Below are 20,626 nucleotides of genomic sequence, written 5' to 3'. Positions count from 1 at the left end.
TCTGTATGTACTGTACATTTATAAACTTATTCATGATATACTACTTTAAAAGTACACCGTCAGACACACACATTCATGTAAACTTGTGTAATGTGTGTGTGTGTATGTGTGTATGTGTGTAGATATATACACACACACACACGCACACACAAACATTTGTTGTGGACTTAATTAACCACCCAGTTTTCCACAACTAGAGCCCTCTAGTTCCTTAATCGTTTTAATACAAACCTGCCTGAGATTACCCTTGGTGCATTATGTTTTGAAGTGTTTTAAATTAAAACCCTCAATTTAAATTTCATGCTAATCTATGTTCCAAACACCAGCTAAATGATGACAAAGTTATTTTACTAAAATCTTCTTTATTTCCAAAATTAATTTAAACAGAGGCAATGTAGTTCAACAGAAATAGAGAAACAAAAGGGTTAAATGGAGTCCACTCTGTTGCAAGCGTTCAAACAAGATTTCAGTTTAACCTTTTAGCATTTAAACCAGCCAATATCCGGCTCAAATATTCTACCTGTTTTACATTCAGATTGCCCTGATCTGGTCTTTCACACCTACCATACAATGTCATTCTAAAAACATACAATTGTACCAAAATTTCAAAGCTACAAAATTATGCATGATTAATTCAAAATGATGTGAATTAATAAGCATTGCATTTGACAAAGTAATCTGAATGCTAAGCGGTTAAGGAAAATATGACACTTTGATGTACAGCATCCAACTGCACTTTCTCTTGCTGGTACGACTGTTTGTTTAACCCTTTAGCATTTAAACCGGCCATATCCGGCCAAAAGTATTCTGCCTGTTTTATGTTCAGACTGGCCATATCTGTTCTCTCACACCAACCCTACAATATCATCTTAAAAATTAACAGCTACCTCATCAAAATCTCATAGCTACAAGATAATACCTGATTAGTTCAAAACAATGTGGATGAAAAAGCATTAGTTTTGGCAGAATAATGTGAACACTAAAGGGTTAAGGATAAAACTGGAAGTGAATTTTATGGTGGTTGAGGGCATCTGTTTCTCAAGAAGTAAGACACTACCTTATTAGCTGATGCACTACCTTATTAGATTATTAGAGATAGATTGTGGCAATAAGTCAAGTAAAGAAAAACAGCAATGAAAGCCAAAAGAACATGCACAGTACACAAAATAAAACATAGCAGCCACAACTTGATTGTTAAGATATAAATTGAAGTAACTCAAGAAAGAAATGCACCCTTTTAAAGCCTAGCCAGGCTCATGGACCCAGTTTCCCAGTTTCTATGACGTATGTGTTCCCCAGCTGGATGGGACGCCAGTCCATCGCAGCATTACTCATTTTTGCCAGCTGAGTGGACTGGAGCAACATGAAATGAAGTGTTTTGCTCAAGAACACAACACGTCACCCAGTCCAGGAATCGAAACCACAATCTTATAATCATGATGCTGACACCCTAACCACAAAGCTACGCACCTCCACAAACTCAAGAAAGAAAAGAAAGAAAAATTGTGTAGGTGGGAATTAAGTACTCTCTAATTTAGAAAAACACAATGCAACATCAGTACCATGATGTGAATTCAAGATATAGGGGCTGAAAAAAAACCTTAAAAGCAACACTGTGTTCAGACAGTTTGTAACAAAATTGCTGTTAGCTAAGATTTAGCTGTGATTTGAATTCTCTGAATTAAATGATTGATGGTGGACGAGTAAATTTAAATATTGTCAGTTAATACTTGATTAATAAATCCCTAATCCTATTAGAGGAGAGGATTACATCACATACTGGAATGTTCAAATCATAGATAAGTAGCGGTTTTAAAGTTATAATATAGTTATGTAAATCCCTCCCAAGGGATCAATATTGATCTAGAAATAGAAGGAAAGTATAAACTGTAGTTGTCTTTTGTGTGTGTCTGAAATGTTAACTGCATGTGTGTCACTTAAAATCAAAGCATGTGGGTGCATGCATACACATATGTGTGCACATCCATGTATGTGTGTGTACATGCACAGGCATTCTGATGTGGCATTAATTATTCAGTCAACAGCCTAAGACAGGATTTTTGATGACCAATTAGAATCTCTTAACTTACCTTTGTAATAGGCCCGAGGAGGTTATGGGAGGGTACAGCTTTTCATCTCCATCAATGTGAGATTTTGTGGCTAATAAACAATTGCAAGTATGTATACATGTGTGCGTGAGAGGGAGAGAGAGAGATGGAGGGAGAGAGAGATGGAGGGAGAGAGAAAGGGAGAGAGAGAGAGAGAGATGAGGTCAGACAAATCTAATACCATCTCCAGTAGATGGGCAATATTGTGCAGTGACTGAAAGAGGGGGTTGGTAGAGAGATGATGAGTGATAGAGAGGTGAGTGGCTGAGTAATGAGTGATATGGTTGAGTGATGAAACGTGTGATAGGGTTGAGTGATGGGAGCTGAATGAATAGCAGGATAAGTGATAGAAAGTTGAGATGATATCAGAAAGGTCATTGGAGATGGAGACTTAACAGGGATATATTAAGTGACACATTTCACCCCATAGTTAAGGTTATTGAAAGCATAACACTCAAATGTATAAACATTGTAGTAAGCAAAATATTATAGTTTGTGTGTGAATGTATGTACGTACGCATGTTTATATCAACATCATCATTGTTTAACGTCCATTTTCCAGGCTAGCATGGGTTGGACGGTTCGACCGGGGTCTGAGAAGCCAGGAGGCTGCACCAGGCTCCAGTCTGATCTGGCAGTGTTTCTACAGCTGGATGCCCTTCCTAACGCCAACCACTCCGTGAGTGTAGTGGGTGCTTTTTATGTGCCACCAGCACAGGGGCCAGAGGAGACTAGCAACGGCCACAACTGGTTGATGCTTTTTACGTGCCACCAGCATGGAAGCTAGCCAAGGCGGCGCTGGCATCAGCCACGTTCAGATGGTGCTTTTTATGTGCCACTGGCATGGGTATCACAACTACAATTTCCATTTGATTTTTATATTGGTGTTGATGTACTTGACTCAATAGGTCTCCTCAAGCACAGCAGGTCGCCCCAAGCACAGCAGGTCACCCCAAGCACAGCAGGTTGCCCGAAGCACAGCAGATCACCCCAAGCACAGCAGGTCGCCACAAGCACAGCAGGTTTCCCCAAGCACACCAGGTCACCTCAAGCACAGCAGGTAATATGTATGTACGTATGTATGCATGTTTGTATGCATGTTTGTATGTATGTATGTATGTACGCATGCTTGCATGTATGTATGTGTGTCTGCATGGATGTGTTTGTATGCTTGTATGGATATGTGTTTGTATGTATGGACAGATGGATGGATGGATGAATGAATGAATGAATGGAAATAGAAATCCTGTGAAGGCAACCTCAGAATAAAGCTGAGGTCATGGTGCTAACTTCCAAAAGGGTACATTATACAGGCTTTCCAAAACCTAATAGTGGAGTAAGAGGCGTGGGTACATTGTTTAGAAAGTACAGATGGTTTTTTTTAACTAGAGTAAAGTTATTTAAAACAATAAACATTTTTGTACAAGTACAAGTGTGACAGTAACCTCCTGAAAGTAATTAACAGATTATTAGCAATATTAATAATTGCTGCTAATGAGAAGGAGAATAAAGTGAATCAAAAATAAGTAATCTTTGCTGAGCATCCTCACACTGTTCTATTGAGGAGCAACATAATATTTAAATGAATATTTAAATGAATGGAGAAAGAGAGTGAGGTGAGAGAGTAATAAATGCTGGAAGGTGGTGGTGGTGGTGGTTGTGGTAGTAGTAGTAGTAGTAGTAGTAGTATGGGAGCATGTGTTGTAACAAGTCATCACTGCAGTCACCATATTTTGGTGATTCCCTACTCCTGGTGGATGACACCTTTGCACCACTCAGGCAAGCCCATTGCCAGACTTTGATTCTGGGTGAGGAATAATTTGTAATAATGCTAAAGTGGTGTTTCGAAATAAGTGTATCACTGTAAACCTGAGGGTGCATCATTGAATAGGGAGGAGGAAGTGCCATCCAGTGCACATCCTTAGCAATGAGCATACACTCAGGTGAGAACACTCTAACCCAGTGGTTCTCAACCAGGATTCATATGGCCTCTGAGGGTCCATATAAGATTTTGTGGGGTCCACATAACAAAATAGTAAATTGGGGATCCACAATAGTAATTTAAGGGCCCCTGAAAAAATTTTGCTGTTGAGGCGAGTGTAAATCAAAATTGAATTCGAAATCAAACCAAATTCGACAACTGGCACCCATGCCAACCTCCCTTCATTGGACACTAAACGCTGCTTGCAAAGACCTGTTAGGGCAAGTGAAATCGAAATTGAACCAAATTCGATGACTGGCACCCGTGCCAGTGGAGTGCTAACAACTCCATCTGAGCGGGATCACTGCCAGAGCAGCTGTCTGGCTTTCATGCCTGTGGCACATAAAAAGCACCATTTAAGCGTGATCATTACCAGCGTCGCCTTACTGGCACGTCAACAAAACATTCGAGCAAGGTTGTTGCCAGTGCCACTGGACTGACTCCTGTGCAAGTGGCATGTAAAAAACACCATTTTGAGCGTGGCCGTTGCCAGTACCACCAGACTGACCTTCGTGCCAGTGTCACGTAAAAGCACCCACTACACTCTAGGAGTGGATGCTGTTAGGAAGGGCATCCAGCTGCAGAAACTCTGCCAGATCAGATTGGGGCCTGGCACAGCCATCTGGTTCGCCAGTCCTCAGTCAAATCGTCCAACTGATGCTAGCATGGAAAGCGGATGTTAAATGATGATGATGATGTATGTATTGGTATGTATTGCAAAAGACAGCTCAGTTTCTTTCTCTTAAATTTTACATAGTTTGACCTACACGAGTTAATGTGAAAAGCAAAATAGGAATTTTGGAAGAAGTAAACATTGAATAGCTATGGGGGTCCACCAGAATAAAATAGTAGTCAAAGGGGTCCATAGATAAAAAAAATGGTTGAGAACTCTTGCTCTAACTCATGGGTCTGTTTGGGTAGTCACTGTTGATAAGAATTTTACAAGGACAGAGTGAAGATCCTACATCAAACTCTTTTACCTGCTTTTTATGACAGACAGAAAGAACATTGGGTCTAGTCTTTGGCAAGCTGGTCCCCATACACCACAGGAGGAGAACAGATAAATCATGTAAAACATGAAACTAACTAGAAGCAGACAAAAATATTGCTGAGTTTTAGATCCAAAATGGAAATTATTTCATTGAAGATAATAAATCTTGCAATAAAAGGTAAGAATTGCTGTTAGCTAGAATATTAAAGCTGACCTATTTTTGGAATAGTCAATAATTTGTATACATTATCACCATCAATGTGGCAAGGTGTACATGGCAAAGAATCTTAACTCTTACTAGAATAGATAACTGGGCTAAATTGAGCATACCGTTGTAACAGGATGAAAGGTCTGTAACACTGGATGGGTGCAGCTCTCATCCTTTACATCAAAATATTAATCGAAGGAAAGAGTCAAGACTTCCGATTAACTTCAACCACATAAATATTTTTATTTCTGGATTCGCAATATATACATTCTTCTTCAGGGCGAATCAGCAACCTAGGAGCTCATCGCAGTAGTCAAGTGGAGTGACCAAATCCTGTCCATTCAAGCATAGCATAGCAATGCCACGAGGTGCAGCTTGAGAGAGCTGCTAAAACACGTCCATACTGTTCAGCTGTCAGCATTCGAGAGACAAAGCGAGGGAAATTTTGCTGTTCCTAGTTTTCTGTGCATGCACATGAGGGAACTTCCGGCAGGCCTCCCGGAAGAATCCAACTCTACGCATGCGTGCTGGAGATTTCCAAGATGGCGTCACTACACTGTTATAAACTGTATTAGCAATATTGTCAGTTACTGCTGAATGTTTAAGTCCAAAAACATAGCCCTTCTCTTCAAAGCCAGAAGATATTTCAATCCCTAACAGCTGCTGACACTCTACAAAGCTCGAGTGAGGCCCACAATTAGGTGTTGTGCCCACATCTGGGATGGTGCTGCTACAGCAGAAACACAGACATCCTAGACTGCATCCAGAGAAAGGCTTGTTGGCTTAGTGGTATTCCATCATGAATGGACCCACTTAAGTCCCTGGCCTACAGGCATGCTGTCCCCTCCTTTTGTCTTTTCTATCACCACTATAATGACCTCTGTCCTCAGGGCTGGCAAGTTTCATATCTTCTCCACTCAGATACTCCTGACCAACTCATCATTCCACTTCCCATCACCTTTGTCACTATGCTCAGTCCTTTGAGGAATCTCTTTCATATAGTTTGTAAGGCACAAATAAGGTCGCTCTTATCTTGAGATGCAATAGGCAATAGTACATCCAAACTTCAAACCACAAGAACCAGCAGAACCCAGTAATTGAACCCACACATGTACTCTACCTGAACGTTTGGCCTGAAAGAACTACTCCTCTAAAATATCTATTGCTGAAAGTTTACTACTGAATGTGTAGGTCATCTATTGCACTTGACACCTCAGCTAAGAAAGAGGCTGTTTGAACACCCCACTTCTTGATGTGATGTCACTTCCCCTCGTCTTCCATCTCATTATCACTTTTCCACAGGCATTGGCCTGCAACAACTTAAATGGCTCATTAATGATATTAGTCTCAGATGCCCTGCCATAGGCACTAACTCTTCCTCCAGATTCAGCATCATTGTTTTAGGATCCTCTTTACCATGCTCACATGGGTCAGATGGAATTTGTTAAGGTAGATTTACAAGAGATAGATGCCCTTCCTGTCACCAACACTCACCTGTTTTCAAGTAAAGTAATATTCCCCAATGACCAGACAAATTTCCACAGAAGATTGTAAACAAACTTCTTATCACACAGTCATGCCTGAAATAAGAGAGGGGGGTGAGAGAGAGAGGGAGAGAGAGACAGACAGACAGGCAGACAGACAGACAGAGACAGAGACAGACAGAGAGAGAGACAGAGATAGACAGACAGACAGACAGACAGACAGACAAACAGACAGACAGACAGAGATTGAGATTTTTTTGCAGTAGTTTCCAAAAGAACTGAAACAGCCTGTGAATACTTCATTACAAAGCTAAGGCAAAGATCACTCAAATAAGAGAGAACGAAACAACAGAAAGTGTTTAATAAATTTGGTGTTGGTGTTGAAGATAAAAGAAAAATTAACCTTTTCACAGATTACTATCAAATAGTTAGAACAAGTGTATTTCTTGTAAGATTGTCACTTAGGTGAGGAACTAAATATCAAGAACTAAATATCTGGCTCAAAGACCAATGTGAAACATTTGAAGTAGACTTGAACACAGGAGCCAGCAATTCAATATCTTCATCATTACAAACATACATGCTCACACATGCAACACACTAAGAGAAAGATCATTGAAACTATAACAAAATAGTATAAACTATATGTTACTACTGATGAGAAAAATTATGCAAGTGTAAATTAAAAATCTTGGTCTTGGTGCAGCATGTGTGTGTGTGTGTGTGTGTGTGTGTGCAACAAGAAAAGTGAATGAGAAGGATATAAGCTCTTTCATATATCTAATTTTCGGGTGGTAACCTAAAATCTGAGCAGGCCTAAAGTGAAAAAAAAAAATCAATAAGATTATGCATTAGCTTGACCTAAAAATTCAAATTCATGCATATATATATATCATCACTTAACATACATTTATCCATTCTTGCATGGGGCAGACAGAATTTAGTCGAGTTGAATTTTATGTGGCCACTCATTTCCAAGCAAATTGATATTTGTTTGAAGATTGGAAATGAAAGACAACTTGCAGGACATCAACACTCACAAAGAGAAAATATTACACCACACGCGCATTTGGTACACAAAAAAAAATGAACATATGTGTGTGTGTGTGTTAATCAGTAGAAAGTTACAGAAGTAACTCAAGGGCCTAGAGTTAGATGCATGGCACTTATCAAACTGATTTAAAATTTGGGAACATTCTTCACTATAAAAATATACATTTTTCACATGACCCTCCAAATTGACTTTTAAACAAATACTCCAGACATAATTGTAACCAACCCTTTTTAAAGATTTATAGTTAGTTTGATAATTGCCATGCAAAAAAGCCTTGTCCCTTGAGTCACTTTTGTCACATTCTGCTGATTAATAATAATCCTTTCTACTATAGGCACAAGGCTTGAAATTTGGGGGGGACAGATTAAGCCAATTACATTGATCACAATACTCCACTGGTACTTAATTTATCGACCCCAAAAGGATGAAAGGCAAAGCTGACCACGGTAGAATTTGAACCAATAATAATAGTAATAATTCTTTTAAATTTTGATGCAAGGTCAGGAATTTTAGAGGTTGAGTAATTACTTCAACCCCAGTGCTCAAATGGTACATATTATATCAACCCTGATGGAGGCACATGGCCTAGTGGTTAGAGTAGTGGACTCACAGTCGAGGGATCGCGGGTTCGAATCTCAGACCGGGCAGTGTGTGTGTTTATGAGCAAAACACCTAAGCTCCATGCAGCTCTGGCAGAAGGTATTGGGGATCTTCTGCTGACTCTTTCGCCACAACTTTCTCTTACTCTTTCCTCCTGCATCTTGCAGCTCACCTGTGACGGACCAGCGTCCCATCCAGGTGGAGAACCTATATGCCAAGGAAACCAGGAAACTAACCCTTATGAGCCAGGCATGACTCGAGAAGGAACAAACAATATCAACCCAGAAATGATGAAAAGTAAAGTTGACCTTGACAGTATTTGAACTCAGAATGTAGCGCCAAAAGAAATGCTAAGCATTTTGTCTGATGTTGTAATAATTCTGACAGCTCGATGTTTCAATAATTATAATTATAGTTTCAGATTTAGGCACAAGACCAGTAATTTCAGTGGTGGGTGGTAAGCCAATTACATTGACTCCAATGTCCACCTGGTACTTATTTTATCAACCCTAAAAGGATGAAAGGCAATGTCGACCTCAGTGGAATTTGAACTCAGAGCTTTAAGACAGACATAATGCTGCTAAGCATTTTGACTAGCATGCTAATGATTCTGCCAGCTTGCTGCCTCAAGGATAATAATCCTTTCTACTGGAAGCACAAGGCCTCAAATTTGGGGGAAGGGATTAAGTTGATTGCATTGACCCTAGTGCATAATTGTTACTTATTTTATCAACCCCAAAAGAATGAAAGACAAAGTTGACCCCAGCAGAATTTGAACTCAGAATGCAGTGATGGACAAAATACTGCTAAGCATTTTGCTCAGTGCGCTTACAATTCTGCCAGCTCACCGCTTTAATAATAATAATAATAATAATAATACTTTCCAATTTTCACACATTAGGAAATTTGTGAGGGTAAATCAATTACAGTGGAGGCACATGGCTTAGTGGTTAGGGTGTCAGCATCATGATCGTAAGATTGTGATTTCGATTCCTGGACCAGGCAACGCATTGTGTTCTTGAGCAAAACACTTCATTTCACGTTGCTCCAGTCCACTCAGCTGGCAAAAATGAGTAACGCTGCAATGGACTGGCATCCTGTCCAGCTGGGGAACACACACATCATTGAAACCGGGCCCATGAACCTGGCTAGGCTTTAAAAGTGTGCATTTATTTTTATTATTAAATCAATTACATCAGTCCCAGTGCTTAACTGGTCCTTTATTTTATGACTCCTGAAAGGATGTAGGATATAGTTGACCTCAGCAGGTGAAAAGCTGGAAGAACTACTGAGCAACATTTCTTCCAACACACTAATGAGTCTGCCATGATGATAATAATCCTTTCTACTACAGGTGTATTAGGAGTGTACTGGGTGCCTTTTACATGGCACCAGCATCAGCTAAATGGTAACTAATTTCTTAATTCAGTACAAGATAAATTCAAAGAGGAAAATTATGGAGCTGTTTATGCTTTTAATAAAAAAATATGCTTGGTGGCATTTTGTCTGTCATGTTCTGAGTTCAAATACTACAGAGGCTGACTTTGCTTTTCCTCCTTCTGGGAGCAATGAAATAAGTACCAATTGGACACAGGGGTTGAAGTTATTGACTAACCACATACCCCGAAATTGCTGGCCTTCTACCAAAATTTGAAACCAACACAAGAGGAATTGAAGGTGGCAAGCTGGTAGAATTGTTAGAGCATTGAACAAAATAACTCAGCAGCATATCTTCCAGTTCTTTACATTCTGAGTTGAAATTCTGAGGCCAACTTCGCTTTTATCCTTTCAGGGGTTGATAAAATAAGTACCAGTATCAATGTAATAGACATCCTTCTATCAAAATTGCTGGCCTTGTGCCAAAATTAAAAATAATGTAAGAGGAACAGAGGCGTAGGAGTGGCTGTGTGGTAAGTAGCTTGCTTACCAACCACATGGTTCTGGGTTCAGTCCCACTGCGTGACACCTTTGGAAAGTGTCTTCTACTATAGCCTCAGGCCAACCAAAGCCTTGTAAATGGATTTGATAGACGGAAACTGAAAGAAGCCCATCGTATATATATATATGTGTGCATATATATACATACATGTATGTGTGTGTTTGTCCCCCCCCCCCAACATCACTTGACGACCGATGCTGGTGTGTTTACGTCCTGGTAACTTAGCAGTTCGGCAAAAGAGACCGATAGAGTAAGTACTAGGCTTACAAAGAATAAGTCCTGGGGTCGATTTGCTCGAATAGAGGCGGTGCTCCAGCATGGCCGCAGTCAAATGACTGAAACAAGTGAAAGAGACTTCAAATGAAAATTTGATGCCAAAGCTTAATTTTTCTTCTAATGATATAATGAGACACTTAGAAAAACAGTTAGTATCAGTGGTCTTATTCTTCAGCACCAAAATATTGAAGATCAGCAGTGAATTATATGGATACTTGAGTAAAAGTCTAGGTTGATTCCACAGCTTCAAGAATATATATGTATATATTATCACACTCAGTACCTGGAGAAACAGATGGAAGGATTTAAGCACTGCAACAGAAATCTGAATTTAAAATCACCTGTCTTATGTAGGATTAGCAAGCTTAAAAGATTAGATGTGTTTGGATTAGCACAACCAACCTTTTACATTACTGTACTGAAAAAAAAAAAATAAGTAAATAAAAGAGCTGTAACCTTGGTTCAAAGCTCAATTTCAACAATCATAGGCGCAGGAGTGGCTATGTGGTAAGTAGCTTGTTTACCAACCACATGGTTCCAGGTTCAGTCCCACCATGTGTCACCTTGGGCAAGTGTCTTCTACTATAGCCTCCGGCCGATCAAAGCCTTGTGAGTGAATTTGGTAGACAGACACTGAAAGAAGCCTGTCGTATGTGTGTGTGTGTGTGTGTGTGTGTTTGTCACCCCCAACATCGCTTGACAACCGATGCTGGTGTGTTTACGTCCACGTAACTTAGCAGTTCAGCAAAAGAGACCAATAGAATAAGTACTAGGCTTACAAAGAATAAGTCTTGAGGTCAATTTGCTTGACTGAAGTTGGTGCTCCAGCATGGCCATAGTCAAATGACTGAAACAAGTAAAAGAGTATCTAGTATCCAAGAAAAGTTAAGAGCAAACTGTTTAACACAAACTCTTTACTAAATTGATAATTAGCACAACTCAGCTGTCAAGTAGTTATTTCAAACCTTGATAAATGCTATGTGATCATATCAATATCCACTTTCTTTCCTATTCTTGTATGGATAAGAAACCACACATGCACATATAGATACATATGCAACAGGCTTCTTTGAGTTCATCAACCTAACTCACTCACAAAACTTTGGTCAGCTTGGGGTTATAGCAGAAAGCACTAGTCCAAGTTGCCATGCAGTAGGACTGAACTCAGAACCACATGGTTGCAAGCAAACGTCTTAATCATACAGCTATACTTGCACCCCTGTATATAATCTCCTGGCTTTATAGGTTTGTCATTTTTGTTCCAGATTAAAAACAATCTTCAAAAGTTCAATATGCAAAGCTACAATAAAAAAATAAAAAATCAGAATGTACAACATAAGTACAAATATGATTGCATAGGTAAAGAAGTTCACTTCAGAATTACATGGGTTCAAGTCCAATCTGCCCACTTTTCTATGCTTGCATGAGTCAAAAAGAATTAGTGGAGGCAAATTTTTTTTTACAACCAGATGCCCTTTCTGCTGCCAACCTTCACCTATTTCCAACTAAGGTAATATTTCTTCATGAGCAGACATGTTTTTCATAAAATATTGAAAATGATACTGCATATTTGACAATGACAATCATTTTATAACTATCACAGGATGTCAAAAAATTAACTTAGTTAAATCCAGCACAACTGGTACTTATTTCATCAACTCAAAAACAGTAAAAACTAAAGTAAACCTCAATAAGTTTAGAAAAAGATGTAAAGAGGTGGCACTGTTTTGTATGATATTTGAAAACTGGCAACGAAGGCAAAAATGAATGATAAAGAATTTCAGAAAACAACATTATAAAAAATACACACAAATTTTATTTCATTAATAAAAAATGATATTTATAAAAACAAATTTATAAAGAACAGAAAAAAATAATTCAAAATGTCTTGTTTTCAGGACGAAATTTTGTTTTTCCTTCAGCAGTAGGTCCATATTACCCATGTGAGTTATCTAGATGATGTTTGAAGGAAAAAAATCTCAGTTGAAGGTGCAAATCTGTTCAATCAGCAATTCAAAGGAGGTAACACCCACCCACCCTTCCTTATATAACCTGTATATCCAGCAGAATTTGTTCAGCTACGTGCTGGAGATGAGTGATGACGAGCCCATACCACTGCCGATCGCAAGTAACGACGTAAATCTGCAATGCTGAGTGGTTGTCGGATTACAAGGTCCTCGAATGGATATCGATCAGTGGCTGTCTTTGGAGGACCAAAATCCATCTGTAATAAATAATTGAAAACAAAAATTAAATTACAGAGAAAAATATTCAATTCCAAGAAAAATAATGTCTTCTAATGCAGGAACTACTTGAATTACTGAGTGGCAAATCTTCCAGAAGTCTAGAGAAGATAAATGATAATTGTCCCTGTATATTCTCCCTTGAATCCCTACAAGATAAAGGTTTGCCAGCAACCAAAAGAATTATAGGGTGCTTAAACCTTTTGATACCAACCTGCATGGGACTGTCCATGATTCTATAATACAAACTTCCTGTTTAAAGTGATCTTAAAAACTCCATTAAAATTTCATATCAATTTCATTTAAAACACCGTTTTAGGAATGATAAATTTATTTGATTAAATTCAATATTTTTCAAAATTGAAACAAAAGGCAGAGTATTTCAATAGAAATAATCTAACAAAAAGGTTAATCTACTGTGAAAATTTCTTTCAACACACCTTGATACATCCTACCACCAAGCAATCAAATTAAATCTGCTTCCCTACTACTAACTTTAAACTACCACTGCTCAAACATGTTTTTAGAGGGTATAAAATAGCCAGCATCATCATTATAGATTTTATTACTAAGCATCAGTCCAATTTGTAGGTGGGTAGGTGTAACTAATGGACTCTATCCTTGTACATTATTGATATTTAATTTACTGATCACAGGACAATGGAAAAAAAAACTTGGTCTCGTAAGGACTTTAAAATCATTGTGAAGGAAACTGACAAAACTACTTAGCCATTTCTGTCAGCTCATTATCTGTGTCAAATCACTATTTTTAAATGAAAACATACACAATAGAAAAACAGATTAGGTATGGCTGTATGGTTAAGAAAGTTGGTTCCTAACAGTGTTTCAGGTTCTGCCATTAAAAGGCACTTTGAGAAAGTTTCTTCTACTACAGCATTAGGCTGACCAAATCTTTGCAAGTAGGTTTGGCAAATGGTAAAATGGAAAGGTTATATTGTGTGTGTGTGTGTGTGCGCGCATGTACATGCACACAAGCATGCATAGAGACCCTTTCCTGTTCTGTTTGAGTATTAAAAAAGTATGGTCACCTATTAGGGTGTGTAACTTTCATATTTTCTTTAAGTGATAGATTTAGTTCAAATGATGATGAATCTATTTGCCAAGATGTTTTAGATGTTGTGAGCTCATATGCTGCTAATGTGAACTTTGAATTTCCATCTTTTAAAGCAAATAAAATAACTGACAAAAATATACTGAGGTCAATTCAGTTAACTATATCCCATGTCTACAAAAACGGGCCTGTGTCAAGTTAATGAAATTCATACAAAATTTCCCAGAAATATTCGCAGGATAGGTAGATATATTCTAGCATCAACTATATGTGAGAGTAACAGCTTGAATAAGGTTTTATCCACAAACTCTTTGTCATATCAGCTTGCTTTGACCAACATGTCTACAAGGAAGATACCATCAACATGAAGTATTCAACACTAACCAAAATTAAAGAAAAATAACATACACCACCCTTGAAGCTTTTCACTGAGTTATATTATTTTGCTCAGTTTTTTTTTTTTTTTTCTATTTAAAGTTACAAGTTGGCTAGTTATCTTCAAATGCATTGTCCAATTTAAATTCAATACTCAGGTAGAATACTACAAACGGGAATCAAGGATCCCTTTACTTACCTGCATTATATATGTAACCATAGAACACAGCCGATTATCTTTGACCAATGGCTCAATTATCCAACCACTTGGCTTAATCTGTAAAATAGAATACAGTCCTTTTCAAATTCTGTACTAGGATGAAACAACATACTAACAATTCATTCTACTTTCCTAATGACATTAAGCTATTTATCATTATATCCATGCTAATCTAACTGCACACAACCATCTTGGGTTGTATTAACAGATTTCTTTTAAACTGCACATTCATTATGAGTGGCAGGAAAAAAAAATCAGGAAATATTCAGGACTAATTGAAAAAAAAAAAAAAAAAAAAAAATATCAGTTATATTATGAGATACAACAGCTGTTACAAGAGTAAGATGCAAAAAAAGAAAAAATTCAAATAGCCATGCTCTTTATTTCATTTTTCCATTCTTCATCTTTGTGCTTATACAAGTCCATACAGAGATGGTCCAAATTGCTGTTAGCACAGTTACAATATCAAAAGTGCATCTATCAGGCAACTTGTCCGTGACTCCTGTACTGCAGGAAAGCAAACCAACACAAACCTGAGCTTGATATTGGTCAGATCATGAAGGAGTCTAAATTTTGAAGAAAATATACTTTTCTAGTTGATGTTTGCCTGTCTAATCATGGCATTATCTTTTAAAATAAGAGTTTTATTGAAATAGAAAGTAGTCAGACATTCCTTCCAAGCTGTTCAAATGTTTACTGTTACAATATCAACTACTGGTCAAACTTCAAAAGGAAGAGTCAATGGACTTGAATGTTTCATTGTCAAAGGCACTTAAGGTATGCTAATGTAAAGAGAAAATATCCCTACAAATAGACATAAGTAGGCCAAAGAGACTGTCTGAAACTAATGACTGAAAACAATTTTATTTCCTTCTGTGACACTTAAAAACAATTCTATGAAAAGACTAAGCAGTCATTGATTTGAAGGTAGCTCTGGGTGGGTTTCAGTTCTTCTAAACACCAGCTTTCATATTTTATAATTCTAGAACACAGCATTATATAATTCTGGAACCCATACTCCATGAAGTCTTGGTATATATTAAAGACAGCAAAAGTAAATACATACACCCGTTATTTAGGGTTAGGGTTTAAGGTTTTTGTTATGCTGAACATATTGTTATGGTGTACATATTCTTTACTTCCATCGTTAAGTTAGAATGTCTATTGCTGTTAACAGTCAGAATGTCTGATGTTGAGAAAACAGTGTAATGGCTAAAACATAAACCATTACAAGAAAGACCATACTACATTACCAAAGTAAAGAACATTTAGAAACATCTTTAAGCACAGCACTTGGCCTATTTGGTTAATTTGCACATAGAAAATATGGTAATGATGATGGTAGTGACAGTAAGAGGGAAAAAAAAGTGATAGCAGAAGGTTGTTTCAATAGTAGTATTAATAATAGTCAATGTTAGTGATAGTAACAGTAATGCAAGGGAGTGCGGTAACAAGTGATTGGTAGTTTAAAAATAAAAAAAAAGATAAAAGGATCAACTAACTAATGCTTTTGTAGCATCCTTGTCTCTCCGTGTATTCTCATAGTCTACTGACTGCATTGATAAAATGAAGCGGTTGTTCTCCAATCTTTCACTCAAAACAACACAAGCATCACAGCAGTCTTTACGGAATAGTGCAACCACTTCATGGTAGAAATATACTGCAAAACAAAAAAAAAAACAAAAAAAATATAAGCAACATGAGTCATTGTTAACAATGTCATCCTTCTGAAAGGCTTCCACACAGTTTCCTTTTACAAGATTTTATTCACAAGACAAGTCAATCTGAAGAATTAAAAACATTTTTAGATATTCAGTCATGTCTGCACCCACAAGTCGACAAGTTTGTGATTAGCTGTACTTGAGAAAACACACCAAGCTAAGTAAAATCTCTTTCATCCATACATACAAGATTGTCCTTTACAGGTGCTGGTGCCACATAGAATGCACTCAAACTGGTGCTGTATAAACACACCCATGCCTGTGGCACATAGAAAGCACCCGGCAAACACTGAAGTGGTTGGTGTTAGGAAGGGCATCTAGTCATAGAAACCATGCCACAACAGTCAATTGGATCCAGTTCCATAGCAAACAGTCCAACCCAGAGGCCATAATAGTAGCAATAGAAAAGACAGAAGAGACAGCATGCCCACAAGCCAGAAGCTGAAGTGTGTCCATTTGTGATGGAATGCCAATCAGACAAGTGGCCCTTCTCTGGATGCAGTCCAGGATGTCAATGTAAACAGCAACCTCATGGTCCCAAATGTAGGCACAGTACTCGACTGTGGACCTCACTTGAGCTTTGTAGAGTTTTAGCAGTTATTAAGAGTTGAAATATGTTCTGCTAAATTGCTTGCTAACCTTATTGTTAACTCATTTTGCTGACAGCACATTACTTGTACACCTCTCACAAATCATTCATCTTTCCATTGTTTTAGTGACTACCAACCAGTTTGTGGAACACAGTACCTTGTCAGGACTTTCTCCAAATGAATGAATTCAAAGTCTTTAGTTTTGGTTAAGAAATTGTTTTGTCTCATTAGGAATAAGACATCAGTTCCACATCCAGGCACAAACTCATTAATTATCTCCTTGCTAACCCTTGTCACTTTTATGATTGATCCAACAGTTTAATGCCTCTAATGATTGCTTCTTTCTCAAGCATTTCCTTTACCATTGTGGCAGTTCATGATGATAATGCTACATTAGTCATTAGAGACAAACATCCAATATTACCTGATTGACAATCAGGATACTGTAATTATCTCAACTATCCAACATGGTGCAGCTGCTTTCCCTGTCTTTATAACTTTAATGTCCCTTTCTACAACAACCATAATAGCTGGTATTTATTAGATACACTTCATATATACCATCATTTTCCAACACATTTTCCTTATTCAGCAACTCCTGATTCTATCTTTACAATAACTTGTGTTATTGCTAACTTGTAACTTTTTAATGACAAAAACACAACAAAGAATGGTCCAGAGCTAAAGAAATATGGTTCCATCAATTAAATCTTAAATATGCAAATATAACATTTTACTGAATCTTACCAATTTTTAGGCTCTCAAGAAATGATTCCAAAACATCAACTTTCTGAAATACAAACAAAAACATAGTTATAACAGTGAAATAACATTCAATATTGAAAAGAAAAAAAAAAGTGCAAAAAAAATATCTGAAAGTGAAAACTGGTTAAGACTATAGGGATGTAGATGAAGGGTCAATAATTCTAATCTTAAGAGCTGGGAGACATATCTGAGGAAGAAAGATACTTTTCATTCACTCATCCAGTACATAACTAAATGAAAGAGCTCGTGAGAAAGTTTGTAGGTTATGATTTGAGGAGGGTATTCTGCTAATTTTAGCATATTTAAAAATTTTATACAGTGTTAAAAGAATGAACTGGATAATGTAATTCCAGATAATACACATTTGTAAAGAAAAACAATATGTCTGCGAGATCAGGACTGACCTGGGGTTAAACAACTGTAAATGGACAGCATAGACAGTTACAGCCTGCTGTAGATAACAAAATAGGCTAGATAATTGATGGGTATATATTCAGTTTGAAGAACTAAGCTCAATTTTTTTCTTTTTTTCTCTATTCCACAATCTTTTTTTTTAATTGCATTTTACTAAAAACTTCAGACTGAATTAATAAAATATATTCTCAAATGAACAAAATTATTTTTACAGCATCTTAAACAGATTTAAAGAAATTGATAAAACGGAAGCATCAAGAAGCATCTACAGAGTATATTCATGCTGTCAGTCGGATGTAAGAAGTTACAAGGGGAAATAAGTCATACGTTTTAAAACAGTTCTCAAATTACCTTAACCACCATCCCACTTATTACAAGCTTTTTTTGACTACCCCATTGTTACAATTCAATGACCATTATAAATTGAATTCATTTTAGAAAGCTTAACCTGGTGTGACCACATTTCCAAAAAGAATATACTGTCATTTTAGGTCTAAAGTACCAAAATAATCAGAGACTATAAGAGGTTTAGTGAAATAAATTGATAAACATGTTTATATATTGAAATTTAATGTTATATAACATGATATTAATCCAAGATTTGAATTTAAATTTTCAAAACTATGAAGCAGTTTCAGGTATGTTAAGAGTTGGAAGAGAGGCCTTAGAATTTGAAAAGCCAAAAGTTTGACACTTTAAGATTTATCTATTTCTCAGGAAAGCTAGAAATGACAATCAGATTCATAAAATTCAAAAGTAAATTAGCCATCAGGCGTTATGCTAAGCAAATGCATCACCACACTATGCAAAGTTTCAAAACTTCTTACCTTAAGACTCTCATCATAAGTAAACTTTGTTCGTGGATTTCGAACTGTGTCCCATACGACTTTTGGAGGCACCTGGACTATACCTTTACCCATGTAGCTGAAGTGAAAACGGAACACACAATTAGATAATTAAGATTAAAAGGAAGCATTAAAATAGAAAAATAATTCCACACTGTAGTTCATTTCTGGTTGTCCTTAGAAAAAATAAAAGGATATATTAAATTTTTTTCTTTGGTTATCTGCTAGTTTCAAACTATAGACACTTCTACAAACTCAACATCTTTAGCATTTTTTTTTTTAAGTACAGAGCGTTTTATTTTCAATACCTTTGTAAAGAACTACCTTCTTCGGGGATTTTTCGTAAAATGACAATTTCATCATCTAAGCCACAAAACCTGGAAGGAAACAAAACAAAGGAAAATGTAAAAATACATTGTAAATTCATTTTTCGTTCTATATCTATTTTCCCTATGGATTAAATACATTATTGAGGCATTGTTTCAGTCAGATGCCCTTCTTGTCACTAACCCTCACCTGCTTTTCAAGAGAAGAAACGATTTCTTGACGGAAGTTACAGCAATAACACCACTTGTAGCAAGAGACTTTTGTAAAATGCAAGCATAAGCACACACATACACAATGTGCTGCTTTCAGCCTACCAAATTCACTCACAAGGCTTTGGCCAGCCTCAGGCTATAACATTCAGCCTGGAGCTATAACAGATGACACCTACCAAGGTGTCACACAACAAGACTGGACTTGAAACAATGTGGCTGAGAAGTAAACTTCTTGAAACACATGGCCATGGCTGTGCTCTTTATTCAACTAGAAAAGTAAATTTTTCTATCATTACAAATGTCAGAGATGAATACAAGTAAAACAACACTAAATCTATACCAAACATTATCTTTACAATAGGTTTCTAAACTCAAAATTATGTGTATCACAAAGCAAAATAGTCATCAATGCATATAGCTTTGTAAAATTTCCTTTAAGCATTTTCTGAAGATGGAATGAAAATCAAAGGGTTTTAAGAGACAACTGAGACAAGATCCACATGAAGAATAACAGTTAAGTTAGTACTGTAATGTAGCAAGTCGTAATGTAACTAGAAGGGAAAATTTCAATATATAGCATGGCTGTGTCATAACTTTGCTTTCTAACCACATAGTTCTGAGTTCAGCCCTACAGTGTGGCACCTCAGGTCAACCAAAGCCTCGTAAGTGAATCTGGTAGATGAAAACTGAAGTCACCTCTTGGCAACTAGTTTCGGTATGTTTATGTCCTTACACCTATAAAAATGAATACGAAGCTTTAAAAACATAAGTTTTGAGACCAATTCATTTGACTAAAAATTCTAAGATGTACCCCAGCAAAGGCCACAATAATGACTGAAACAAGTAAGAGAAAAAAGATAGTAAAAGCAACCTCTATCCACTGATCCTTGTTCTCCTGTCTCCACTTCTACACGCCTCTTTGAGGTTCCACCCTGACACTTCATTACCACTAACTTTATCTTCTTTCCACCCAAGCTCCACCTTATTTTCAGCCTTTCCTATAATATGAGTAACCATGTAACTCCTTTACAGCAAGAGACCTGTTCAGTTTTGGCTATTCTCTCATACTTGAACCCCTCATCTCCTAGCATAAAATCACTATTACATCCCCACTTAGTTGAAGAGTATCTGTCATTCAAGCTGCATGGCAACTCACTAGTACTGATGAGACAGGGGCACACACACACACACACACAACATG

At 37.1% G+C, this 20,626-nt stretch overlaps 1 protein-coding gene across 1 annotated transcript in view; it reads right to left on the bottom strand.

Annotated features, from left to right (window-relative positions):
* Positions 1-12,489: 12,489 nt before the first annotated feature.
* The window catches only part of LOC115211710, a 58,768-nt gene continuing 50,631 nt past the window's right edge, over positions 12,490-20,626 (bottom strand). Inside the window, exons 9-14 of the mRNA XM_029780365.2 lie at positions 19,195-19,263; positions 18,869-18,965; positions 17,610-17,652; positions 16,054-16,211; positions 14,531-14,608; positions 12,490-12,865 (exon numbers count right to left, since the gene is read on the bottom strand). Coding sequence (XP_029636225.1) covers positions 12,716-12,865; positions 14,531-14,608; positions 16,054-16,211; positions 17,610-17,652; positions 18,869-18,965; positions 19,195-19,263 — 595 coding nt within the window. The 3' untranslated portion in view covers positions 12,490-12,715. The remainder of the gene's footprint in view (positions 12,866-14,530; positions 14,609-16,053; positions 16,212-17,609; positions 17,653-18,868; positions 18,966-19,194; positions 19,264-20,626) is intronic.

Source organism: Octopus sinensis, linkage group LG5 (assembly GCF_006345805.1).
Source record: "Octopus sinensis linkage group LG5, ASM634580v1, whole genome shotgun sequence".
Lineage (NCBI taxonomy): Eukaryota > Metazoa > Mollusca > Cephalopoda > Octopoda > Octopodidae > Octopus > Octopus sinensis.
Note: the sequence above shows the minus strand (reverse complement) of the source record. Positions and strands in the feature narration are given on the sequence as shown.